At 50.2% G+C, this 27,448-nt stretch overlaps 1 protein-coding gene across 8 annotated transcripts in view; it reads right to left on the bottom strand.

The window, feature by feature from the left end:
* Positions 1–23,229: 23,229 nt before the first annotated feature.
* The window catches only part of ptprub (protein tyrosine phosphatase receptor type Ub), a 152,399-nt gene continuing 148,180 nt past the window's right edge, over positions 23,230–27,448 (bottom strand). For all 8 annotated transcript variants that reach the window (XM_053886913.1, XM_053886910.1, XM_053886912.1 and 5 more), the window contains 3 exons: positions 26,947–27,104; positions 25,399–25,534; positions 23,230–25,340 (listed from right to left, as the gene is read on the bottom strand). In XM_053886913.1, coding sequence (XP_053742888.1) covers positions 25,278–25,340; positions 25,399–25,534; positions 26,947–27,104 — 357 coding nt within the window. In that variant the 3' untranslated portion in view covers positions 23,230–25,277. The remainder of the gene's footprint in view (positions 25,341–25,398; positions 25,535–26,946; positions 27,105–27,448) is intronic.

A 27,448-nucleotide genomic window follows, 5' to 3' on the forward strand; every position in this document is an offset into this window, starting at 1 on the left:
ATCATTTTTGGACGATTAAAGAGCGAGAGAAAAAGTGTTTGCTGCGATAAGGCAGCCGAGGTAAAAGTCTGATCCCTGCATCCAGCGTGCCATCGTATCTTGTTTACTTCCTGCTTGCACTCACAAAGGATTCAAAGGCTCCGGTATATCAGATAATTTGCCCTTTTCTCTTCTTCTGCCATCTGGCCTCATCATTCTGGGCTGTCTTATCTCCCCGACCAGCAACCTCTAACTTCCTGCTCTGCCTCCACATCTGTCAACAAACACGCAGGCATCAGGGAGGGAAGTGGCAGGTGGCACCTGCAAACAGACTCTCCAGTATAAAACCCTGAACTAAACCAATGGGGTGACGTCTGAAGCCGAGAGCAGAGTTACACGACGCCATGGCTGGAGACATCGGATGGTGAAACCGGGTCACGTCTCCGGGGATGTTTCACAAAAGCCACGACTCAGACGGATCTGCGCGCGAGTCGGGGTTGGAATTCTGATGTGGAAGTTGGAGGGGACGCAAACACAGGCGTGAGCCCCTGAAATAGCTTTCGCCTCCCCAGTATTTTTGGAGCAGGGAGTGATGGAGAAGTCAAAAATAAAAGCATCTGACGCAGCCACGGCGGGTGAATGAGTGCTAGTTTTCTGAAATGTTTTTCAGTTGTTGATGTCTGACTGGCAAGGTAACGGAAACACCTGAACGAAGGCGTGACGCCTGTGTGAGTCAAGGTTCCTGACGTTGCCCTGTGGAAATGACTCAATAACATAATAACATAAGTGCCCTGAAAATGAGCCAAATATTCCCAAATGCTAGAAAAGAACTCTGATTTCTTAAATGGAGACGCGAGCGAGAAAAGTATTCAAGTCTATTAGAAGAATATTCATCTGAAGTGGCAATAGATTGAAATTTTAATCTAAATTAATCACACCCAGTTTACTCGTGATAATGGCAAATTAACCCCACATTTTCTATCTGTTCTTAATTTGACATTAATCATGAGTTAACTCATCTTTAGTGCTATTGATTGAGATTAAAATGTTAGTCTATTCACGGTTGTCCTACATGTAATGGGTTTGTCAAGATTCATCTGTCTGTCAGAAACCAGTTCAGTTCTACTTTTTCTTTTTTTTAAATGTAACAGTATCTCTTTGTTTTTGTGAAAAACGATATTGGTCCCCCGTGGTCCACTCTACAACCCTGGAGTAGAAGTACGGTCTTGAGGACAGTGGTGTCCCATAATGCACTGCAACCCTTGAAGCACTTGGTTACAGTCGCATTTGCATTCTTGGTTTAACATTTCAAACATTTGATAAAAGTTGGTCCACCAATTTTGGCGCCCCCTGTGGTCAGGACTGATAATCCAAATCTTGTTTTTGCATCTGACTGAGGTGGATTGTTGTAGTTGTGGTTGCAGTTGTCGGGCAACTCTTTTCTTGCAGCTCCTCTCTTGTGCCGTTAAAGCAACAAAACAAAGCAAGAAGTTGACGCGATGGAAAGCCAGAAGCGTTCCAGTAAGCCCCGCCCCAGCTACTAAAAAGGAATTCAAGAGCTCCGGAAACACTCGAAGGCCTAGCGAGTCATTTATTGCGCTTTGAAGAGAAATCGTAGCAGCGCACGCTCGGCTGACGCTCCATGGTTCCGCCTCCCCGTCGACTGCGACGGTTCCTGGCGTCCACCATGGAGCAGTGCGGCGTGACGCTCAGCAAACGAATCCCTGTTGTCTGCTAATGAATCCATTAGAATGCAGGAGACGCGGCGACGGAGGGCGAGCCGTGCGCTGGGAACAATCATCACTTCCTCATCACATTCCACACTGTACCAGAGCGAGCGGGAGCCACATCCGCAGCCCTCCATATAACTAAGGGATAATGGTGGAACGCTAATGTCTTACAAGCCAATAATGGACGGCCGCAGTCGATGGGAATCGATCTGCGCGTCTTCACATTCATGACTGACACTAAACCTGACGTTGGTTTGTCTCTCAGTGGCAGAGCAGCCGCGAGAAAGAGCGCAGACTGGGACCTGTGGGCTGTGGTCCGCTGGGTCAGCCCCGGGACCTCCTCCCACACGCCTCGCTGGAGAGGCCTCTGAGCTGCTCTGCTGGAGACCTGATCTCCACGCTGGCGACGCTGCGGCTCCTCTCACTGCTGCTGATGTGACCCGTGGCTCCAAACTATCCCAAACACAACCTCCAGACTGCACGACCGACCTTGGCCCACTCTGCTGTTTGCTCCAGCCTTGTCGTTCGACCCCCACATAAAAACACGGCCTTGTTTTCGCAGACTCCAAATCCTCTCGAAATCGATGCTCACCAAAGTCGACCTCCACAACGCACTTTTTCCTCCTGCACCGCTGGCATCACCCAAAAAGTGCACAAAACTGAACGATTCCCTTCGAAAACATTTAATTTTTTTTTTTTTCATGTCATTTTTATTTAATTTTTTTGTTTTGATTTAAAGCAGTTTGGAAATGCTTGTTGTCGAAAAGTTGTCGAAGTAGAAATTTAATAGCATTTTATAAGTTGCTTTAATATGACTTCATATATTATTATGATTAATAATAATCATAATAATACTTTATTTTACACCCTTATTTATTTATTTTAAGCATGTCATAGAACATCATGAGCTAGAAGGACAGCAGGTGGCAGCAGTGTTCCAGGACTCGCTTGCATTACACACAGTGGATATGAAGAAGAGAGTGCTGCCCCTCTTGCTACGAGGGATGCGTCCTTCAAAACTTCCTTCCTTCCAGATGGTAGTTCAACCACCACCACAAGCTGATCAGTACGGTGGTTGTGGAGCTGTTTTGCTGACAGACAAGCAAGTATTGAAAGCCAGGAGGAAAACATCAGATAAAGGTGGTGTCTCCTGGTGGAGCTGGAAGCTCCTGTGCTGTGAGCTCATGTCTGGCTGAAGCAGAAGGGGGCGGGGCCCAGTCAGGCCAGTGGAGTCAAGCTAAACCAGAGCTGAACTCTGTGGCGGTGAAACGGACGGCGACGTATCGCTGAGCCGCTTTAATCGCTGCTTTCAAAATGAATGTTCTGGAGTGTGGAGAAAGGCCCAGCTCATTAAAGATGCATCTGCCGACCTTTAGTGAGTGGCGGGCGCCGGGGGCCCGCCTGACTCATCACTCCATCACTCCTACTTTAGGTCCCGTCCATGATGAATGGAGCAGCGTGGAACCAGAGGAGCCGTGTCGCGCCGGTGACCCCGCCGCAGCACAAGGAAGGAGCAGGGGGCGCTCGCACGCTCAACGCCACCGCCAAGTCGCCGCACAGCGCCGCTGCCGCTCACACTTTCAATCACGCCACGGCGAAAGAATCCCAGCGTCAGCAATTTTCCAGCTATTAGACAGTCCTGCGCTCTTCAATAATAGATGAGGCTTAATGGCTCCTCCGCCGCTGCCGGCTCTGTTTGACATGGAGCGAGTTAATGAATGTTACAGTGTCGGCGACATGAGTCACATGGTTAATAACGTCTTGTGACGGTGAATATTTCTGCACCCTGTTCTCATCAGGTTTAATCTGCACCGGAGTGGCGGTGCGGAGAGACGCCGTCCTGGGTGACTTTTAAATACCTGCTGCAGCGCGGCGCGGCGTGGCGCTGGCGCTCAAGCTAATCACCTCCCCAGGTGCCCACGGGCGCCTGCACTCCCCCGTCCAGCCCCAGGACCAGGCCCGCCACGACTGCAGAGGGGCTTCGCTCCCAGTGGATCAGTCAGTCGATACCAGTGGAGCTGGAGCTGTCGGCTAATAATGCTGGCCAACCCGCGGCGCTTTCCCCAGTTTCATGTGGCTCTTCACCAAATGAGCCGCCAAACTGGCTGCGGTTTTGGTCAAGTTGAGATGATGCTCTTGAGATGATGGTTTATACAGGAAGTTTAGCTTTGAAACATCAACAATAAACCTCGAGCCTAAGGGGGGCTTGGAGCGCATGAGTCACGGTCGCGCTCCTCAGACTTGGAGCTTCACCCGATCCATGATCAACAGGACATGACTTAGTTCCACGTTTCACTTTGTCATTCCCCAAACTAAAGGTCTGTGTTTCACCTGTGATTCATTGTTGATGGTGGTGAAGTCCGTTGAATTCAGTGGAGTGAAGATGAGACGCTCCAGTCTGCAGCGCCGCTCACACACAGACAGACCGGGGCCACATTATCGGTGGAAAAAAAAATATATCAGTAAACTATATGGAGGATCACAGTAAAATGTATGAATTTTAAAAATACATGCACAAGAGACAGCAACCTTGTGACACACAGGGCTGTGCTTTAACCGCTATACTGCCACCAAGTCCCATGACCAGCTGTTCAGGTGAGCCTTACAGCCTGTCATGTTTGTAGGATGTGACTCTGAGAGTCTTTCCAGCTGCTCCCTCTTTGGGTAAACTGGTCCTCACCTGGGCACGCCAGGGGGGCCCGCAGGAAGGTCTTCCAAACCTAAAAATGAAACTCAGACGTCATGAAAATACTAAAACACCTTCAAATGAGCCTCCTATATTTGCAGTTCATATCAAATGACGGTTTGTTAGCTAAAGCAACCTATACACGATATATTGATCTGACTGATCGATCGATTGCCTTTATTCATCCCACAAAAGAGGTCAACGCTGTGGAAACTAAGACACCAGACTAAAACGATTTAAAAGTAAAATAAAATAAACCAAAACAGATTAATGTGCAGAAATGTTTTACACTAATCAAAAAGTAAATAGCTTATTAAAAAACACCCAAAGTGTTGCAGTGTTTGGGAAGCAGTGTGGTCTGTTAGTAGCTCAAGGTTGTGGGACTTTGACTGTGGAGTGGAAGAGTTTGCACCTCACCTTCTCTAGTGGACCTGTGAACCCCGATCGAGGCTCGGACTTTGCCTCGCCCCCCCCCCCAGTTACAGTCATGGATAACCCTCTCAGCGTCCTCGGACAGTGGGAGGAAACCAGAGTGTCGGGCCACAAATCCCCTCCAAGAACGTGCCTCCCAGCTGCTCCTGGCGTGGGTCTTCAACAACCTCACATCAGGTTCTCCTCGGCACATCTGGCCACTCAGTGTCTCCCCGATTCCTCACCCAGTTCCCAATCCTCTCGGGCTGTTGACACAATTTCTGTGGCTGACTGATTCAGCGCTGGCGTTCCTCGGCCTGTGTGCGCAGGCGATAAGGCGGCTGTTAAACATGGCTGGCCTGAGTGGGCAGGTATGAGCTGAGCAGCAACACCACTGATGGATCCAGCCTTCTGTCGTCCAGCCGGGAACAACAGGTCCGCAGAGAAGTCCAGCGGGGTCAAACAGCGTTTAAAATCTCGTGAGGGAAAGTGAGGTGGAGGGTTCTAGTACTACAGGAAGAGAATCCCTTCCAGATTCCAGTGAAAACCTGCTGTCACGGACGACTATTGAGCAGAATCGTCCTTCACATTCATGCGTGTTGCTCGGCTTGTCTGAGGTCAGGTGGTGGCTCCTGGCTCTGCCCCGGGACCACCTCAGCTGGCAGCCTTCCTCCCTTAACAATTCAGGTTTTCCAACAGTTTAATTCCGTCACTCATTTTCCATCGCACTTTTCTGGCTCCTCATTGATTAAGTCTTGAAGAGGCCGCTGCTCAGTCAAGGGATCTCCACTCATATTTTGAATGGCTGCCAACCAAGCTGTCAGTCAGTGAGAGCCAAGCCGCTTTCTTCAGCATCTCCTGTGGTCAGTGAGAGACCGAACACGTCGGGAACGTCCTAACTTTATCTGCAGTCTCCAGGAAGAGCCTTATTTTTCACCGCTCATCCGGGCACCAGGGAGGACGGTGCTCACGTCTGGTTCAGCCAGTAAACCCACCTCCCTGGTGACTCCCTCGCAGTGAATTTAAAATAATACGACTCACACGTTTCAGCTTGAGACTCCTCCAGCCCTCAGGGAGAAAGTCCAGCTCTGTCACCTTGATCCCACCTGAGTCAGTCAGAGGCTGAGAAACTGCTGCTCAGGTGACCCTTCGTCCCGCCACCACTCTGCCTCCATGTTTCCAGGTAACACGTTTCATTTTTGAAAAAAAATGTGTTCAACAGCCTCGTGAAAAATGTCACAGATGTCGGAGGAGGGGTTAGCAGAATCGCTGCTTCCCAGATCAGCAGCAGCCCCTGCTCATGAACTCCCTCCAGCTCCGTCCTTAACCATCTGCCGCTCCAAATACTCAGTGTTTTCTGCGGCTTCTCATTGGGTCACCATGCGGGAACAAGCCCTGTTTCTGCAAGAGTGGCTCCCCAAATGGAAGGAAAGTTGCCCTGACTGTGCTGCAGCATTTGGAGCCTCACGTGTCAGCAGACTGTTAATGGAGCCATTCAGCGTTGATCTGTGCGGACGGTCTTTCGCACCGGACGCGAGATCGAACGAACCGCCTGCTCCTGACACCAGTGAGGACGCAGCACAGCCAGCTATTGGACCATCTTCTTTGCTTATCATCAGGAAGTATGACAGCGAGAAGGAACCGAGGCGACGCAGACGATGGCTGTGGGAAAATGGTCCAAAGTCAAGTCGAAATATTACAAACACAAAGGAGTAAAACAAACAAAGCTGAATCAGAAAGGCTTTGTTGCCATTGTCAGTCAAGGGTAGGTGGAAATTTTCTCTTCGACATCAAGATAAATATATAGCAATGTATGAGAGGAGGTTGAAATAAACACGTTGCTGTTCACCAATATATCCACCAGGGGGAGCAGCCCAGAGTCAAAAGCTCATGACAACAACAAACTCCAAAACCAACATGGCGACTGTGTTAGAAGTATCGAGGAAAACAGAGGCAGCGTTGCAGGAGGCGGTGGGCGCTGAGGCTGTTCAATATTTCGCCACTGGAGGACGGAGAGTTTCCGCCATTGTGATGTCTTCTTCCAGTGTCATTAAGAGCTATGTGTCGGGTCGTAACAGCAACACTGCCCATCCATGGTTTCCAGTGGTATTGCTCCGTCTAGTCTGTATCTGTAAGCTTTGTGGAAACCTGCAGAAATACGGAGGAAATGAAGGCAGAGCACGGACAGAAGGATCAGTCTGGATCTGGATCCCTGTGTAGCGTTGCTTGTAAATGGGCCTTAAGAGGACGGAAGAATGACGGAGGGAAGCTTTAAATTCTAACGTCACAAGATGACTCCACTCGCACATGAAAGTGAAGACACAAGCCAGAAGTGTATTTATTTGTGATATGTATTCTGTTCCCTGCAGCTATGGAGGCTTTTAAAAACCAGGAGCAGCCAGAGGGGCCAGGAGGACATTATTTTACAGCCCTTTGCCAATGCACTGGGAGATATCAGTTGTTTACACTCCCCGGGGTGCTTTAATAAATACGTTTTATACTGCGAAATAATGCAAGTTGCTCTAAAGACGGCGGAACTGCGAAGAGAAGTTGGGAAGTGAGATGCTGGTGTGAATAAACAGAGCACCACCATATGTCAAAACAAGCGCGGTGTTTGCTTTGGCAGCCATCACCGTTACGAGGGGATGCACTGTGAAAACGATGAATAATAAAAGGATTAATCATTTCTCACCCGCGCCACCCGGAGAGGATTCCCATATGCGGGACTCAGCGGAGGAATTATCTCTCGCAGATGTTTCAGCATCTGCTTGATCCTTTTGGCATTTGCCAAGTCAGGAGACGTCGGCGGGGGAGAGAGTCAACACCTACTTTTTGTGGGCGCAGAGGTCCAGCACTTACTTAGCACGTGAAGAAGCAACATTTAGTTTGTTTCAGATCGAGCGGCTGAACGCAAAACCTGCTTATTTCGATCGGATGAAATGAAATTCGGTGACCCGATACTTTAAATTCTGTGTGGGGTTGACCATTTTACCCTGAAATTCAACCCACTAAGGAAGCTAGTTGCCACTTTTCATCCTTCAGTTCTACTCCTTATGCGAGTATTAGGGAGGTAGCGTCCAGCGTGACGATGAAGGGAGGCGAAGAGGAGAGTGTGGGTGAGGCGGCGATGACTATAAAGTCCAGGAGCAAGAAGGTGAGTCAGTTAGAAGAGTCAGAGATGATGATCCTGTGGAGAAGTTTGTGGAGGACAGACGGTTTGTGGAGAGGAGGACCAAGGAGGTTGGAGGTGAGGAAGAGGAAGACAACCACGAGGAGGACACGAAGGCGTGATGAGGGATGGTGATCCAGAGAGGGCGGCCTGCTGTGGCGACCCCTGATGGGAGGCACAGAAAGAGCTTTCTCTACCTCCTCATTTGTCACTCCCCGACTCCCGACCTCATATTCCCAAAATAGCTCTCCTTAAGCGCGGAGACATGAGCTACTCCTGCTCTGAATGAAAGACCTGCGACATGAAGGAGAGCAGCTTCTAAAACAGACAGCGTGGGGGAAGACACACACCTGTCTTCAGCACTTCTGTTTCTGCTCCTCTGTGTGTAAATAAAAACAACTGTATGAAACGCTTGCTGAGTGTTGAATGAAGGAGATCCGGCTTGAACATAGGCCCACGGGACCCAGGCCCGGCACACTCCTTCAGAGATGACTGCTAACCATGGTGGACCTGTGATAGAGCTGCAACTGTTGCAGTGCGTTATGGGCCTTGAGGCAAGAGTGGTGGGAATGTTGTGTCCACATTCTGAGTCACAAGGGTGTAACTTTTTTCTGTGGCTCCGATGTGGCCCGCGGGCCTCGAGTTTGACCGGCCTGCTTTACAAACTGCTGAGGCAACAATCTGCTTGTGACAACAAAGACAGTCTAAGTGGCTGGAATGAAGACGGACAAGGTGGATTTTGAATTCAGTCACATCGCTGCTCTAATGTCACCATTAATCTTCCTCACTTCACTCCGGCTCTTTTCAAGAGACCTGCCGCAGTCGTCCCGAAGGACTGGGACTGTGGTTCCTGTTCTGGGTCGCGTGTCGGGATTCTGCCGCTCCTTTCAAGCTGCTATAGCCCGGTAAGGGACAGATGGATGGCACCTTCATCCAGACTCCACACCACGGGATCAGAATCGAAGGTTCTGATGCAGCTTCGTGCCAACAGCTCTAATAACGCGTAGTTCACCGCTCGACAACACAGAGGGCATGAGGCAGCAGCTCGGCAACTTTATTTATGTTGGTAGTTCAAAGGGCTTCATCACAGAAGAACTCATAAATATGTGATAAATGCATTTACACAAAGATTCCATCATCTTGGCGGCAGCACAGAAGCAGCCAGCGGTGGCAGAACTTGCAGCCCCAAGCAAGAGTGAACCCCGAGCTAAGACTTAAGCAGCAGAAGCCTTGGCACAATAGCAGAGGACAATGAGGAAATGAAGAGGGCAGAGGCTCGTAGAGAAGTGCTGGCCCCAGTTATTCACTCTGCACCTCCTGGGCTCCAAGGTGGGCCTTCACACCGCAGCGTCTCAGTCACAGGTTGCTCCATCATGTATCTCATCTGACACTCGTACATCGCATCCTCCTGCTGGCACCATTTGTCACGGACAGAGGGGCACGACAGTTGAGATCCTGAGTCGCTCAACAGTCCCTCAGAACATCCCCCTGCTTCTCCACATCTCCACGAGTCTTCATTTGTTCACCACTTCTTTCCAGCTGTGAGTTTTCTGCTGCACCCAGTCTCCATTTTGTTTTACCCACGTGCACGTGCTGAAACCTCACGGAACAGTGTCATCATTTCTAGGGCCCAGAGGGTGGTGCTGTTGGTTTAAACACGATGTGAGGTTTTCTTAAAATGGTTGGTAAATCCAAAGATTTCAGAGCAGAGTGTGCCATCTGGTAGTCCGTTTTTCCACTCTCAACTTCCATGTAAAGAATCTGACAGTGTTAAAAGTTTCTGAAAATCTACTGACAGTTTTTAATCTTTTTTAGTCTTTGATTCACTTGATCTAATAAGTGAAAAGGAGCTGAGGAAGAGAGTAGCTTTCATTTTTAATCAGCATTCTGGAGCGCAGCAACAAATCCACATTATCATCTCCATAACTTTTAGATCCAATTGTGGCAACAGATCGCTGCTAATGCAGTTAAAGTGACGGACTGCGGCTTTAATTCGATCAAACTCTGTTCAAGGCAACATCGGCCGAGCAGAGACGAATGGAGAGGCTTCGGCGAAGATTCAACAACAACATTGTAATAGCTGGTAGAGAAATATGAAGCTTGTGGACGCACTGTTCCTGCTGGTCTGGAGGAGGTGAGAGGCGTCCAGAACAGGCTCATTACCACCCGCCGTCGCCCCCTACGCTGCCCATTAGCTGCGGTGTGCACCACAGCTGTAAACCACGATGTTTGGTGGCCATATTGGAATCAAAACTAGAATGAGTTTGGCTGCTTTTTTTCATGAATCTGCCTTTATTACTGAGATTAGTCAGAGGAGCGATGAGATCATCACGGGCTGCGAGTTAGCGCCACATCTGTTTGTGGCCAGTGGGGGGCAGCAATGTGCTTTACCTACATTACGCTGCTCAAATTTGATTAAAAGAAGGAGGAAGGAAAGTGAAGGGACTGACTCTTGAGTCCAGTGTGGAGCGGGGAAGGTGGGCGGGGCAAAGCAGGGCCAACAATTGGGAAAGGTTATGATGAAGATTTATGACGAAGGTTTGTTTTGAGAAGTGGAAGTAGTGCTGTATTACGTGTTTTAAATTAAATATAACTCTTTTTCTTACTGTAAATACGTACCTTTGTCATGATTCTGTCTTTCCCAAGACTTACTTTTTGTCCACTTTAAGCCACCGTAGATCTACTACTCTGCTTTAGCTTATCAGGCTGAAATAAACAATGTTTCTTTGACACGTGACAGTGAGGGCGCACGTCATAGCTGCAGTTTCTTTCTCTCTCACGGGTGAAACGCGGTTCTGTGGATCTCGGATGCGTGTGTGACTGTCGGAATTTTCTATACTACTGAAAATAATCTGATTTATGACGGCTCACTGGATTGGTGGAAAAAAAAATTGACTTGACGCTACAACGCTGCTCTGGTCTTCTTCGATGGAAATGTTGGCCAATGGAGTTTGAGGTAACTGGTCAGGGAGCAGAGAGTTACTGAAAGTCAATGTTCAGTGAAGCGTGACAAATGGTGTCCATGGTGTTTATTGATCATTCGGTGCGTGTTGTTGTGAGTCTGCAGGATGATAATGACGACGTGTGTGGAGGAGATAATGTTATCCAAAAAGAGCAGGCCATGTCACGTGGTGGGGCCCAGGGTTTCTGCTGATGTTATGGCTGGGAAGTCAAAAAGAGCTCGGCACTGAATATCCTCCAGTTCATGGAAGCCTGGCTGACGGACGACGTGAGGACCACCTGGAGTCATTTCAGCTCGCAACTAAGATGACGGTCGCGACAACGTGTTTCCGCAACTCCTTTTCCGCTCGACGCCAATGACCGTAGCACATTGCTACAGGAGGCCCAGTCTTTCCCTGACAGTAAACATTCAGAGGTTTGATTTCAGTTGCTGTGCTAGAACCCTCTTTGTTTGTCCATATAGTTGTGTCTGTTTCCAATTTCCTCCCACTGGTCACCTCAACATTTCAGCAGCATTTCTGACAGCCAATAATTATGTTCAGCGGAGCCAATGTTCACGACCAGACCCTGAGATCTAAAGGGATTAGCCTTTAGCTTAGCTGTTCGACAACCTTCCCAGGAACAACTGAAGCACTGCTTATTTACTCAAGGCAAACAGATTAAAATAGAGGAAAATATTAAACAATAACTCAGTAAACGTCACATACAATGGGAAATAAGGCGTTTATAGTTGATTTAAACTCCTAGTTTTCTGACTGTTTCCCGCTGCTTAGCGCCGTGCAAATGCTGCCCTCCAGGTGAAAGCAATATTGATCTCATATAGAAGGGGCAGGCTCAGCAACGCCTGGCACTTGACTCAATAAAGGAGTCCGACGCAGCGAGGATGGATGCGAGGAGCTCCCAGCGACCGCCTGGGAGCTCTCTGCAGATTTACCTCTCATCTAATATTCAGTCGCACCTGTTGTCGCCTTCTATTTTTAATGCTGTTTGCTTGCAACCACATGTCCCGAGTCAGATTTGCGTCGTCCGGGGTGTTTAGAGCGGAGGCCTGATCAAACATACGTGTTCACGGCGCTCATGAATATGCACGCGGGCGGCGCAGCGGCGAGTGCTTGATGAACAATGAGCGCGGCCATAACTCTTCTCATGACAGCAGATAAAAGTTTCTGAGTCGCCCTCTGCTTTTCTGTCTGAGAAGGAAGTCAGCCAATCAGAGTGATGTGTCGCCGTTCTTAAGATGAGCAAACAAGCTCACGGCCAGGTGCGAGAAAATGAACTGGAGATGATGTATGTTGTTGAGACAGATCACTTGGGTGCAGATATGAAATACATCCAGGAACAGCTCCAGTCGAGGCGGTCTACGCCCAGGTGGTAGACCAGCGTTTGTGCCGAGTCATGCTTTGGGTTCCTCGCTGGCTCATGGACTTGAATGACGTCAGATGGGCCTGTCAGGAGGCTGGTGGACGGCCTGTGATGACGGTGACAGATGTCTGACATCAAACAGACGGGGAGCTCTTTGGAGGAGCACTGAAGAGAAGACACACGGTTTCATGCTGCGTTCAAGGAGAGCTAAGTCACCCGCGATCTGTCAAAATATTCCACTCAAAAAAGCTGGTATTATTCTGCATAAAACTTCTCCTTTGCTTTCTCGATTCCTCTGGCTCCAATGTCTTTGGTTTCAGAATATCAAGTGACACCAAATTCTAGAAGCAGCATGACTGAATGACTGCGATACACAAGTGGATTTATTGGATTCAGTACCTCAGTGAATCCAACTTGACACATTCAAATCAGAATAACACATTAATTTCTTTTTTAAATAAAATAAACAGCTGTAGAAGAAGGGTATGATTTTATTTTGCAGGGATATAAGACCAAAAATATTCAGATAATAAAAGCTTTATTTCTCTAACTATTCCATTGATGAGCTTAATTTTATTCAATAAAAAAGTAAATCCCTCAATAGAAACTGACGCAGATGTCTATTTGTTTTTATTGAATTGAAAGACTCGCATGTTTTCTTGATCATTCCGAACAGACTGGCGTGACAAATGCGACACGTGGCGACGGTCCAGACAGCAGAGCTTCTGCTGAGAGTCTGGCGTCTGCAGCATTGAAACCTCAGGATCCACAGCGTGGAATGTGAAGCCCCACTCCTGGAGCCACTTGTCCTTCCTCACACCTGGGTACTGGAGACCAGACGCCGGAGGTGAGTGAATCCAGAGCGGGCTGATGGATTGCAGCGCGTTGCTCAAGAGCCAGAGCAGATGGTGCCGCGTGCGCTCAAGGACTTCAGCTCCCATTTGGATGAGGCTCTGAAAGCGGCCGGATTGGTCCGTGATGAAACTCCCCTGTGTTTTTGCGTCCCCTGCGTGGGACGGTTTCACCGTGTTCTTCAGCTTCCAGTCCACTCTGGGTTTGAAGTGGGTCGCTTTTGTCTGTGTCTACTCCCTGAGTGTGAGTTTCTTCAGGGAGCTCTGGTTTCCTCCCACTGGCTCTGCACCACACCTGGAGGAGGAGCGGCCCGTGGGCCACATGAGGCCCTTTGCTTGCCCTCATAAGGGCCCTTTTTCACTGAAAATAGTTTCTTCATCATCATAGTTGCTCGCTTGAATATATTCCGTGTTAAAATACAGATGGAGAATCATGTGATCCCTATTCATTTCATTTTTAATGCCTCATTTCGTCCTTCTTTCCAAAGTCTTCCGTCATTTGGGTTTTTTTTTTCTGATTCACTCCACTGAAGTGTCACTTCCTCTGTTTCGCTGGAAAATAAAATGATGCAACCACTTCCTCTTGCTGTGTTCTTCTCTGTGAATCATTGTTTATCCGCAGAGTCTGGATTACAGCTTGTTTCTCAGCCATCAATTATTCATCTCACCTGCTGCCAATCCTGCTGTCGCCCCCTTCATGTTGCCAACACGTCCCTCTCTGCACCGTCACAGTCAAAATGCTACTTCACCTCTCCTGGTGAAACAAAGCCAGATTGAAGGCTTCGCGCCTCATAATCTCAAACAGACACTGACCATCTATCTGCATCTTCAGAGTCAAACTTTAGAGTCCCTGCTGAGACTCCGAGCTGGGGATGGAAATAATGGCCCCCCCTGCTGGCGGCGCCGTGCGGCGATAAGTGCCTTTGATAGAGCTTGTTAGACTCTCTGCTTCAATCGCCGAGGAAATAAACAAACACATTACAGAAAGCTATCGATGAGACAAACATTTTTTGTTTAACACTTTGCTGAACAACAAAAACACCTCCAATTGTCCAAGGTCATGTTTCCTGGTGGGAATGAAACTCCTCTGACACAAGCTTCATGTCCAGGTTTGGAAGCCCTGAAATGTTGGAGGCAAGTGTTTCCCCCTTGCTAGCTGCTAGCATTGTACGCTAGCACTGAGCTACAGCTAGTCTTCCTGAATCAACATGTTTAGAGGTCCAGACTATCGGTTCAATGGCTCAGTGCCGTCACCAGCTCTGAGAAGATGGATGGGCTTGTGAGGCTTCATGAAACAGTGTCGTCATTTCAGAGCCCACTAGATGGTGCTCTCTGCTCTGAAACAACCATATTTCAATCATTTGTAAACCTACAGCACCACCCACTGAGCACTAGAAAGAATGACACTGTTTCTACTCTTCAGTCTGATGCTTCATATCTGAGTGATGCGGGACAAATAGACTGATGTCACAGGAAGCAGACGGAGCTCAGGAGCAGAGCTGCTGCCAGTGTGGGAGGCGTTTTGACTTTCAGATTCAAGATGCAGCAGCACGGGTGGAGTCTGTTCTACCAGAGAGTCAGGTGGACGCTGCTGCAGAAGCGGGTCACCCAGGCCCGACTGGAGGGTCCGGACCTCGGCTCCTCTCTGTCGTGGAACACCAGACTGAAGAGAGCTCAGAGACGCTGACCGCTGGCTCACTCACTGTGACGGAAGGATTAACTACTGAAATATGAAATCCATTGCTCTTAAAATGTTGCATGACTTGGATCTGCACTTTGACCTCTATGATAATATGATAATAATTTCATTCTTGCAGTCAGAGTCTCACCTGGGAGGCGGCTGCCAGGCTCCATCACTCACTGCTTTTGTTGACCAAAGCAAAGCGGCGTCTTCAGAGGGCCATTAGGCGCACAGCCATGCAGGGCACCAGAGGAGGAAGAGTCTGAGCCAAGACCCGTCACATGCAACAGCTGAGCTCACACCTGCTGCTTCCTCCACACTCTGGGGCGGGGGGTTTCAAAGCGTGGCCCCAGGGCCGCAAGTGGCCCGCAGCCTGCCTTCAACCGGTCCTCTCAGGCTCAGAGTCCAAGATGGCCGCTTTTTTTTATTTTAAGTCATAAATATAACTTTTCAATGGTAAGATAATAGCTTGGATTTATTTTCTGCAGGGCCACGTCGGGAGCCAGGGACACACAATGAACTGACGTCAGGAAAGTTACTCAATTTACTGTTGTCTCCTGTAAAGAATAAACAGAAAATCACTTGTATTTCCTTGTGTCTGCATAACTCAGCCACACCTTTTGAAATGTAAAAATGATTTTTTTAAATTATTGTCATGTTCATATTTGAGTCGGAAATATTTTTTCCCGCCACTGTTCATAAACAATTTGACAGGTCATAATTTGAATAACCCACTGGCTATCAAGGTTTGATAATTGTAATATTTTAAATAAATATTGGATAATAAATACATCTAAACAAACTAATACATGCTAGATCCAAACACACATTTTATTTATTTGATGTTATCATGTTTTTATTGTCATTATTGTTGTTATCGTTATTATTAGTCGTTGAACAATAATAATAAGAAGAATATGAACTTTGGAAAATATTTAGTTTATCTTCATATGAAATGATGTTCATTCATATTAAGATAAGATCATTATTATCTGACATTATTCATGATCTAATATTTATGAGTGAGTTCAAAAGTCTACTGTATAAACTTGGCTGTTTTTTTTTTTGCAGTCAATTTTGGATTTATTCAAACTGAACCAACAGCCTTTGTTACTTCCTTTTCGTCAGACGCATCGGTGGAATCACAGACAGGTCACGGCTGTTGGAGCTCCAGGTTTAGAAAGTTCAACACTCTAGCGTTAGCATGCTAATGTAACCGCACCACTGGCAGCGACTGTACATGGCTTTACAGGCGAGAGGAAATGTTTATATTCAACAGTAAACAGTGTTTATTGAGTTCCACAGCCAAACTCCAATATTTTATCGTGATTTCAATTTTGATAGTTTCTCTTCATTGCTGCTGTATTTCCATTGTTTGTCCTCCGGCTTCAGAATAAAGCTCAAAATCGGTGCCGAACCGGAGTGTGACACTTCATCGAGATTCCTGAAGCCACCCCAAAAGAGCCAGCGTCAGTAAAGACATGATCTCTGGAAATGGCTTGGTCGTAAAGCTGGCGCGGCGTGTTTCGACACCACCTCGGGAAGCCATTACAGCGGTCCCAATAAAGGAGTCCGGAGCAGAGGAGCTCGCCAGACACCAGGCCGCAGATAAATCCAAGTCATTTCCTGTGTTGACAGGCTAAGGCTGCTTCCCTGACTCTGTAGAATTAACGGTCCAGAACGTTATTTTCCCGTCCAATATGCCGCCATCAATCACTCGCCGTGGCTTCATCGCTTCCAAAAATTAGGTGTCACTGTTTTCTACAAAGGCAAAGCAACAAATCCAGATGGCAGGCGAGGAAATGGTGATGGAAGACAAAGGTCTGGAGGTGAAAAGGTCCCGGTGTCAGGAGCCTGAAGGCTGAACCAGAATAGTGAGCGCGCAGGTGAGTGTGGCCAGCCATGCGACTCGCACCACTCCCTCAGACAACAGCCGGCCAAAGAGCCGACAGACGCATGTCAAACGCCTTTGCATCCCCAAAAATGAGACACAACAAGTTTTCATCGCCGCAGCTCACTTTTTTCTAAGTCTGTGTTTACGATGGTGAAAAGATTCGTAACGGCATGTTTGGGGAAGAGTCGACGGGGCGGAAACGTTGGCCCTGGCTGTGACTCATGGCTCTTCAGCAGCTGGTTCTGAGTGCTGTGTGATCAGGTCGGCTCATTTCTGAAGGCGCTTCAATCCTAGACGCCGCTCGGGTTTCCTCCCGGATACAAGTCATTTTCATTCCCGTTAAATCCAAGAGCTGCATGTGACACACTCGCTGGTGTCATGTGACCGGCGGCGGAGGAAATATCTAGCGCTGACCGTGTCTGCTCTTGCGTGACGTGCGGCAGAGCGAGGAATGGCAAGTGTCGGCAGCACAGGCGGGTGACATGAAGGAGGACGGCCTGGTAAGGCGGCATGTAAAGCCCGTCCTCATTTCCCTTCCACAGCGAGGCTCCCTCTCTCCCTGATCACAGAGCGGCGAGGGCGGATGGGTGGAGGAATGTGATTTGAGGGCATCAAGAAGCGGAACTGACAGAGACGGATTCACTGTGGCTCAAGCATAGAATTGCTTTTCCTCTCCTCTGGAACTGAGCTGAAAGTGTCTGCGGCTGCAAACAATCTCTGAGCAGCAGCTTTCACAATGCCCCGGAGCCTGGAGCGTGAAGCCCCCGGGCAGGTGAGGCCAGGCTCCGCCATTCAGTTCGCACTTGATAAAGAATACGTGTATTTGTCTCACAGTAAGACTTGAGAGGCCAGCCGCTCGATAACGGTCGGCCATGACGGAACCATGACAACGGGCTGAAGGATGGCTGCTAATGGCTACATTCATGAAATGCATCCCATTTACAGGCAAAAGTTCTCTCCACTACTGGAGCTGCCATCATTCCAGGACGCATGAGATTCCACTGCTTCAGCTGAGAGTCAGCACCTGTTGGACACCACCCTCACCACCCAGAATTTTTGGTCGACCCTGATCTGAAGACCCCAACATCCCTCCATTTCTCAGCTGTTAAGCGACTGCTGGAGGTGAAAGTGAACTGGGCTACTGTCCAGCCACACCTCAAGCCCCCAGTAAAACTCTTGTCATCTGCTCACCAACACGTCCAAGGAGCAGCCCAATGGTCTCACTTCTGCTTCCAGAGTGAAGGCTCAGTGGTTTTTCCAAACTCCAGCCTTCGCTCCCAAACTTCAGCCAGTTTTTTCCGTCGTGAACAGGTTGAGCCTGAGCCCCTGACCCCCAGACTGCCGGAGCATGTGCAACAGTTGTAGAAATGTGTATTTGGAAGCTCAGAACCCATTTAGTTTTGGCGCCCCCTGGGACTGACGTTGACACCTGAGCAGTGTGATCAGCGAAGCGCGTCAGCCGCTGGACCGGATGTCAGCAGTTACTGGTAGATAACTGCCCGTCCCACTGAGCGCTGACCTCGCACGACCCACAGTTTCATCAGGATTTTCAGTTTGTCCAGTTTCTCAGAAACCTTCTGTCCGTGTCGTGACCAGGGAGCGTCATTCATCCTGAGCCGATGCTGTGAGCGTTCAACCTCAAGCGTGGCCCATTATCCCTCAGCTGCTTGGGAATCAAAACGCTGGCTTCACCAGCTGAAGTGGCAGCCGGGATCACTACAGCTCCCTCCTCCCCCCGGCCACATTGTCGGCCATTATGATCAGTTGTTGCCACTTTAAGTGGCGTCGCGCTGCATGCTAGATGTTACGACGCGGCTCTTCCTCTCATTCCAGCAGATTAGCATCAAACCTCCCAAGTGCCACCCAGCATCACAGGCCGCCAGGCTCACGTGACAACGCTCCAGCCTTTTGTCTTCTAAACCGTGAAATGTTTTCCATCCTGAGCCGCTCATCCTCCGCACTCAACTTAGCAGTCACCCTCAGGGGGCAGCGTTGAGAGGTCACTGCGGCAACACTGGAGACATGCGCTTCGTTGAGCGCCGGACGCTGGCAGACGTCCGCCCTGATCCAACCCGCGAGGAGTCGGCTGAAACAAGGAGCGCCACACTCACAGTCTGGATGGGTTAGACCAAAGCCTGGACCACCCAGGACCAGTGAAGGCCCTTGGTTCAGGGGGGCGCAGGGTCCTCCTGAATTCAAGAGTGGCGGCTCGCTTCCTTCCTTTCAGGAAGATGGTTAAGAAGGAGCTATATGGACGCAGGACACGCTCTGCTGTACTCGCTCTCGACACTGCCACCGCCACGCAGCGACGCCCCCCAAGCAAGTGTGCAAGTTCTGTATGGGATGGACCTTTGGTCCTCACTGTCCGACACTGGAACTGTGACTTTTAAAAAACCTGTTTCCAGAGTTTCCACTCTTCCTCAGCAGGACCAAACACAAGGACCATAGCCTCCTGGACGTGCACCCAACATGGGTCACCAGCGTGACTCACATGGGTCTGGGCCACCGTCGTGAGCTCACTGTGTTTGAGCTCCGGTTCTATGGTGTAGAGCGTGCGAGCGTCCCTCTCCCGGGGACACAGGGAGTGTTGCAAGGCCACCCACAGGCCTGCCATGTGCACGACTGTTTTCAGAGCTCTGCTGCACATCCACCCTGTTCTCCCGTCACATGGCTGCGCTGACAGCTGCTTCCACTCCAGACACACAGGCAGCTGTCAGAGAGCCTCATCTCCACCAGAGACCTCTTCTCACCTGACACTGAACAGGTGTCGAGCAGCGAGGAGAGGGAAGTGGAAAGAAGAGGAACAAGAAGAGCGAGAGCCGCGGTGAAATAGGAAAGGACGGCGGGAACAGACGGAGAAATGAGATACAGGTAGGAAACACGGCGATGAATGATTCTGTCTTGTCCGACTGCCGTCTCCCTCGGCTTTCTCTTATGCATTTTTCATACCTTCCCCAGTCCGAGATGAAAAATTCAGCCGTTCATGTGTGCATGCGCCGCAATCCCAGACGCGCCGTCACCGCTCGGGCTCAGACGGAAGCGCCCAGCAGATGAAGAGCAATTGAGCTCGAACTTCGAACTGGGTTTGAAGGTTGGAAAATAGCAGTCGATGACTCTGGCGGGAGGCGAGACGTCCAAAAGACCAGACTGTGGAGGTGCTGCAGCATCTCACTGACCTTCACCACACGGATACACGGCTTCACTCAGCATTCCTTCTCCAACACTGGTCCAACACTGGTCCAAGATCGGCCTGCTTCCTCACCAGTCCCTCCCTGTGAAAAACAATTCATAGAAAACAAATGAATAAATGGACGACTGGTTTCAGTGAAACTTCATTTTTCCAAACTCTTCACCTCATGGTGGTCCACTTCCGCACCGGAGCGTGACGTGCCGCGCCTCACTTCCCTGCTGTTTATTGTGGAGCCTTCCAGGGAATCAAACCTCGGCCGCGTCTGTCAGCCATGATGGATGCCCGCCGTCTCTTGTAGCCCCATTTTTTCTGCTCTAAATAAACTGAAGGATAAATCCAGTTGCCACGCGGGTCCCTCGAACGGCTGACCTTTTGATAAGCCCATCCCTCATGTTTATGGCAGCTTTAATGGCCGCCACCAGGAGGCGGCTGGTGCTGACGCAGGCTCGCGCATAAAAACATCTCGCCGCTGACAGGCAGCTCCACGGACGTGTTTTTAGGAAGCCATTTCTCAAGTAAACCGTCTCCTGCACTTTTTCCTCTCACAACGGCGAGGCCTTTCAGAGATAAAGGTCAGTGAAGAGCAACAGACCCGAGAGGAAGGTGAGAAGATCAGCAGCCTCATCAACGCAGCAGAGTCAGAGAGGCGGAGGGGGGGACCAGAGAACACCGAGGCATGAGGGAGGAGGCCCCGGGTCAGACCCAGAACTCTCATGATTCAGTGCAGTCCTGATCTGCAGCAGTGCTGGAGCCGGTGAGAGAGACAGACAGGACCGGGTCCCTCCAGTCGGACCGGGTGCTCTGTGTCCAGTTCCTTGTCCGGCTGGCTGATCTGGACTGGAAGCATCAGGAGCTCCTCTGGTTCACACACGCCAGAACACGAGTCCGAGATAAACGCTCGGGTCGGCTCGGCCGTGGCAACGCAGCCATCTGGCCGGCTCTTCTCCGTCTCCGCTCCGCTGAGCAGAAAGCTTCTGTCAGACCTTCTGTCTGGCAGAAGCTGAGGATCACCGGGAGGGAGAGGCCAGAGAGACGCGTGCCAGCGTGTCTCTCCTGTCACCGGAGACGTGATGGCGAGTGGGACCAACACTGAGGGAGCTGCGAGCCCCTCACTCCTCCTGCAGCTCCACAGGCTGCTGCTCACTGACGCACCTCTTCTTCTGAGAGTTGGGCCAGTTTTCAAACATGGTCCCACTCTCATGCGGTGTCAGGCCAAAATGGCCGACTCCATTGATGTCTAGACACGCGTCGGCGTCGTAACCAGTCAGGGTCAGTGGTCCAAGTCACAGAGTGGGCGAGATCCGATGAAGCAGACTCCGCGTCAGACTTGGCCACGGTCACACAGACGCGTAATCTCACAGAAAACACCGCTCCTTTACATAGCTGAAGAGGAAGCGTTTGGTAAGAGGCACCGCGGCACTTTGAAGCCCCACAATGTCGCCACAGAAACCTCCAGCCTCTTATCAGACAATGGGCTATTTAAGGAGCGCTGGTGTCCACCATGGACATCAATTGAGCTGTGATGGAAGCACATCTGGCTCAGGAGCCACCACTTAGAGCGAGAGAGCGCGTCGCCATGGCGACCAAGTCTCCCTCAAGTGCTCATCTGTAGGTTTTTCTTTAAGGAAATCAGTTCCTGGAATCTCAACTGTTCTGACGCGGTAGTTAAGAACTGGGTCCTCAGGATCATGGTGACCACTAGAGGACCCCACTGAGGGACCACATGCTGCTCTGAGTTCACGCTTGTATGCGCTTTCAAAGATCGTGACCTTGAAGATCAAAGGACACGCGTGTTAAAGGACACTGAGTGAAGACGATAGCCTGCCTGTATGTCGGCTCATGATGGAACAGGAAGTTCCCAGACCAGACTGTACCAGGTACTGACCCAGGTGAGGGGCCAGCAAACCACCAAACCACACCCTGAGCTCCATCAGCTGCCTCCTGTAGAGAAGAACGTCTCTCGGTCTCCACCCCACGAGTGTCGCTCTGCAGCAGGATGAAAAAGCCAACACGGCGGCCACTAGACCCCACTGTCATCTCACCACGGCAGCTTTCAAGTCAGGCGGAGACGGCGGCGGCGCCGAGCCCGCAGAGAAAGGAGGGAAATAACAGCGGGATCTCAGCTCCCAGATAAGATAGCTTGTGCGGAACTGACATTACACCATCAAATTAAAAGATAAGATTCCAATTATGTGCAAATTAAAAGCAGCAGTCAGAATGGACGCCGACAATAATGGAGTCTGCTGCCACAGACTTGATGTTATAATAGCTTTTTCAGGTGAGCGGAGGCCAGAACTCGCAGCAAATAAATCACTGAGAGGCACCGTACCTGCTTCTTATTAGATGTAAAATAAGTTCATTGAAGAAAGATCCGTCGGACTAATGGAAATGCAAATGTGAGAGCTGGAGGCTCTGAAGGCGGAGGCCCTTCATTTGGCCCCACACAGTCGAGGGGAGAGGCGGCGACCCCGGGTGACCCTTCGTCGTTCACCTGATCTGCTCACCACAATGCACCACAACATCTGGAGCTTCAGCACATGTTGCAAGAGCTGACCGTCTGTAAACGCCCTTTGTGCTATGTTTAACTTTGTGATAAAAACTGAAGAAAACATCTGCAAACTGACATCGGATTCTGAAACAAGACTCATCTTGAATGGGTGCCCTCCAGGCACTCTGGTTTCCTCTCACTGTTTTCGGACAGGAGGAGGAAAGTTAGTCTTCACACTGGACTTCACAAAACTCCTGGAGACACCGAGGAACATCAGGATCTGAGGAGCCTGAATCTAAAGCCACATCTTCAGTCTGGAAAAAGGGACTTCTGGAGAGCTCATTTCCATACTTACTGAACACAGCACTACGGCCGTGAGCCCAATCGGACAGCAGGGGGCAGTCGTGTTCCAGAGCTCGCTCACACAACACACTTTTGTAGGACAAACTGAAGCTATTGTCCACAAATCTTCAGACGTTTGATGTGATTTTCTTTTCTTCTCTGATAAGTCTGAATCTTTTAACTTGAGTTGAAAAAAGAACCAATCTCGCTTCGCATGAAAGTGTTTCACTCTGCAGGTCTGCTGCATTATTCAACAGGACCGTGGGTGAGAGGAAGTCTGTGGTCTGCACTCACCTCATACCCCGGGTGGAGAGGGAGCGAGAGAGAGCACGGGCCAGCGAGGGGGATGTCAGGCCATGAAAGGAAGTAATGAAGGGGGAGTGGCAGGCGGCCGCCGGGAGGAACAAGGTGAGAGATTAAAAAGCAGAGGAGATCAAATGCTCCTGGCCGGACGGGAGACAGGAAGTCACCAGACGCTGACAGGGTGCCCCCTTTTTATTGTTGATCATCCAGAACAGCCCCAAATACACCCGCCTCCTTCATTAAATACACACTTTGCCCCACAAACACAATGGTCAAAATCACAGTAGTCCATCGGCGAACGACGGCTAGCTGTCACGCGGCGCCGCGGCCCAACCGCTGGGAATGGAACGCAGAGCAGACGATGGGCGGAAGCTTGAATATTCACTTCACACTCTTGTTAGCAAGAAAACGGTCATGTACATCACATTCAGCTGTGTGGGTAAGTTACGGCGTCACTCAGGGCAAACACAGAGAGTAATATTCACAGAGTATTCACATGTCAGAATGTACACCGCTATATACACCTTCTGCCACCCGCCAAGTGTCCAGGCACTTTCCCTTCCCTCCGCTGTTCATCATCCTGCACTCACAAAAGTCGGTTTGGGAATCTACCACGGCTTCTTCTGCCGAGCTCGCGGGTCGATACACACAACTGAACCTTTGATGGAAACGTAAAAGTAAAGCTTTACTGATCAGATATAAAGTTTCTAGGTGGCGCTATCACACAAAAAGTCAAAAAAGCTTGAACCTTGGTCTTTTATGAGCTTCAGTTGTCGCAGTGCACGATGGCATTGGTAGCACAAGAGCCCTTTAAAGGCAAGTCAGTTGAAACACTTCTGTTCGCTCTGGTTTGGTCAAACCACCCAGTGAAAACCTCAGATGCTAATGCTAACTGTTGATGCTAACACACTCAAGTTCATGATGTAGGCTTGTCACCCATGTTGGCTCGAACGATACGGTGTACAGTAAACATGGCTGCATCTGTTGCCAAGTACCTTCAGATGCTAACGGCTAGCATTGCTCGTGATGTAATGAGCTCAAAAGGCCCGGGTTTCCTGATGGACAAATTAAAAGCTGTAGCTAAAAGGCCTCGAAATATGATTCCACTTGGAACACTTGAAATGACAGGACGTTTTTTCATCAAATGGCTCCAATACTGGGTCTGAAGTTCAGAAAGCGTCCGTGTTGTGTCAGGGCAGGTCGACCAGACAAAGACCTGGGGTTGCCCCTGGGAATCCTCCCAGGTAAAGGGCTCTACTTTGAGTCTCTCCCAAGTATCGTTGGAGAAAAGTCACGTGTTTTGGCCGGGATGGTAAACTCATGTCCAGAGGTGGGAGGAGGAATCAACCGGTCAGAAGAGAGCTTTGTCTCCTGGCTCAGCTCTTTCTTCACCACAGATACAGAGTCTTCCGAACTGAAGACGCTGCACTGTCTCTCACCTCCGACCTGGACATGAGAACCAGGACTCAGGGAAGCTGGGCCACTTCATTTCAGTCGTTCACCCCACTCGTGTGGACGAAGCCAGACGGATCACTGACTTTCTCAAATCCCAGATTCAAGTCTTGTTTTCATGAGCCAGGTCACCTGCGCCGATCTCAACACACTCACTCACAGGTGACCCGGTCCGCGAGATGACAGGCAGACATCAGGATGTAAGAGGGTTCAAGTCAGTCCGTGGGGTTGGCACCGGGACAGTCATGTGACAGGGACAGTCCTGTGGTGGCACACGGTCCCCGAACATGTCCACCTTGAGCACAAATGGTCGTCCAACACAAGTATTATGGCAAAGAAGAACATCAACACTGGAGCAGTGATCTCTGGCGCCTGCAGAGAGTAAGGCAGTTCATGGTTTGGTAAGGACCAATCAGGAGGACGCTTTCCCACAGGTACGTAATACTGCTCTTCCCTCTGTGACCCTGCTGCCGTCAAGAAACACCGCAGCCAAGGTGACCTCGGCATCCAAACAGGTCCCACTGAAAATGGTCTTTTTCTGTGGCTACAAGACGAAGCAGCACAAGAAGCTCCGGTCCACAAGCAGAGACCAGAAGAAGAAGCACAAAAATATCAAAAGAGATAAACACCACCGACAAGAGACCACGGCTGTACATTAAAGGTTAAAGTCTAGGTTTCTTCTTCTCTTCCCTCGGCCCCTCAATAGTCCGGTGGGTAAGGTGCTGGGAGTCAGCTCCTGGACGGTGGAGGCGTTTCCGCCGCACTCCACGTTTAGTTGCTATCTGCCCTCGAAGCAGTCCAAGTACTCCAGGACGAGGTCATAACAGAATCGATACTGGTCCTGCAGGGGGACAGAGATTAGACACCAAGCTGGGCTCTGGGAACCAGGAGGCACTCACCAGGGACTCCACCATGTTAGGTTTGCAGTTACGGAGGGTTTTCACAGCGTAGAAGATGTCCACCATGTTCTGGTACTGGATCATCTCCAGCAGGATGTTGCAGGCACAAAAGGTCCCGCTGCGGCCGCCGCCGTTGCTGCGGACAACAAGTACGGTTCAGACTGGCTGTTCAGCGCCGTCACGGTTGCACTGTAGGCTCGGGGGCCAAATCCGTCCCGCAAGTCGTGTTGTGTGGCCGGTGCACACAGAGATGCACCTATAGTAAACTGTTTCTCTAACAATCTCTATGTAGCCCTACATAAATAATGGACTTACATTGTGAGCGCGAACAAATAGTTATATACTGTCACCAAGCATAACCACAATTCACTTCACCTTTTATCTTCCGTAATCTCTGTATCACCTCCGTCATCACGGCTTTCTAGCTTCTCGTTCCCTCAGAAACAGCAAGCAAGTGAGCCCGGCTCGGGTCCCTCCGGGCTCGGCTGAAACGTTGGCAGTCTTCACCCAAAAAAACTAGCTGGAGCTCAGGTTCGCCACCAAGATCCAGGCTCCTTGGAGTCACAGCCCCCCAGTCTCGCCATCGTAGCCCTTGCTAGCACCGACATGCCTTCGCCACGATCCTCACTACATGAGCTGAAGTCGTGGTTCAACTCATAGGGAGTCGCTCAATAAAACGTTGCCACATTCTCTCCAGCAGTGAAAACACAACTCTTCGCACTTGATGCGTACGTGGATAGGAGACAGAAGTAATAGCTCCAGCAGCAGATCTAACCAGCGTCCATCATCTGGCGTGAAGCTCCTTCCTCCAGACATCAAGAGCGGCACAAGAGAAACACTGGCGTGTTTCCCTCCATCATGGCTGCGGCCAGCAAAAATGAAGGACAGTCCGCTCCCTCTCCGGAGGCAGGAAAGGTGGGCGGCGATATTGAGGCCATCAATCGTGGCGAGTGTGGCGCCAGTCCTGGATCCACTGCCGTGAGAAGCACCGCGCTCTCAATTAAGTCATAATTGATTTGATCTCTATAATCTCTTTCCGGGTTGTCGGGGCTAACGCTGCGTGACAGCGCTGACTGATGTGTTTATGGACAGGGGCTGCGGCGACGAACGTGCGATGGCTCGGCAATAAGCTGGACGCCCATTCATATTCATCAGCCGGCGAGGACCCGCGGGGCTTCGGCCTCGGCCGCTGCTCCGCTCCCACACGACAGCGCCAGTCCGGTTCGTTGAACAGAGCAAAGACGAGGCGACATTGGAGGCCAGGTCCATGTTCATGTACGGTCCTGAACCTGAGAGGCGGCGGCGCTCTGTTTAGCAACGTTCCGTCCCGTGGTCATAACATGCGGAGCTAATCGGGAGAACGTGTTAGAGGAGTCACTGAGGCGTTGGAGGTGGGATAACCCAGGAGAGTGAGAGGAAGGAGACCGCTCTACGATCGGTATTGTGTAATAACCATGTATGACAAAGGTGTGACCAGCAGCATTAGGTCTTCACTGCACCGACTGAAGGCTTCCGCTCGCGTGCGGTTCGCAGCTGCAGTTCACTCACAGGCAGTGGACCACGGTGCGTCCTTCTCCACACTCCCGTTGCCACTTGTGCACTTGAGCCAGCAGGTTGAGAAACGCCTTCTTGGAGTCGGGGACGTCGCGATACGCAGACCACCGCAGGAACTGGAACTGACAGACCACCAGCTCGCCCTCCTGGAGCTGCAACAGAAGACAGCGTTTAGAATTCAACAGACCTCTTTTGGAGGAGACCTGATACACGTCGAGACCCACAAATCTTTTCAAGTTTCCGCTGCTCATGCACAGTACAGCAGGAGCTGCACGTTGCTCCACTGCGTCCTCGCTTACCGTGTATGTCGTCTGGAACTCTACTGCCACCTGCTGACCCATTAAACCCAAAGCTATCGATCTCCGGGGCCCACAACAGGGCCATTATACACTTTGCTGCTTCATATTTTCAGTCGTTCCAGAGTCCAGTCAAGCTAATGACAGTGTAATTGCGTGAAGAGTGGAGCCACGGTCGGCCACTGCTGCAGGTTTAAGGC

The sequence above is a fragment of the Synchiropus splendidus genome, chromosome 15 (assembly GCF_027744825.2).
Source record: "Synchiropus splendidus isolate RoL2022-P1 chromosome 15, RoL_Sspl_1.0, whole genome shotgun sequence".
Lineage (NCBI taxonomy): Eukaryota > Metazoa > Chordata > Actinopteri > Syngnathiformes > Callionymidae > Synchiropus > Synchiropus splendidus.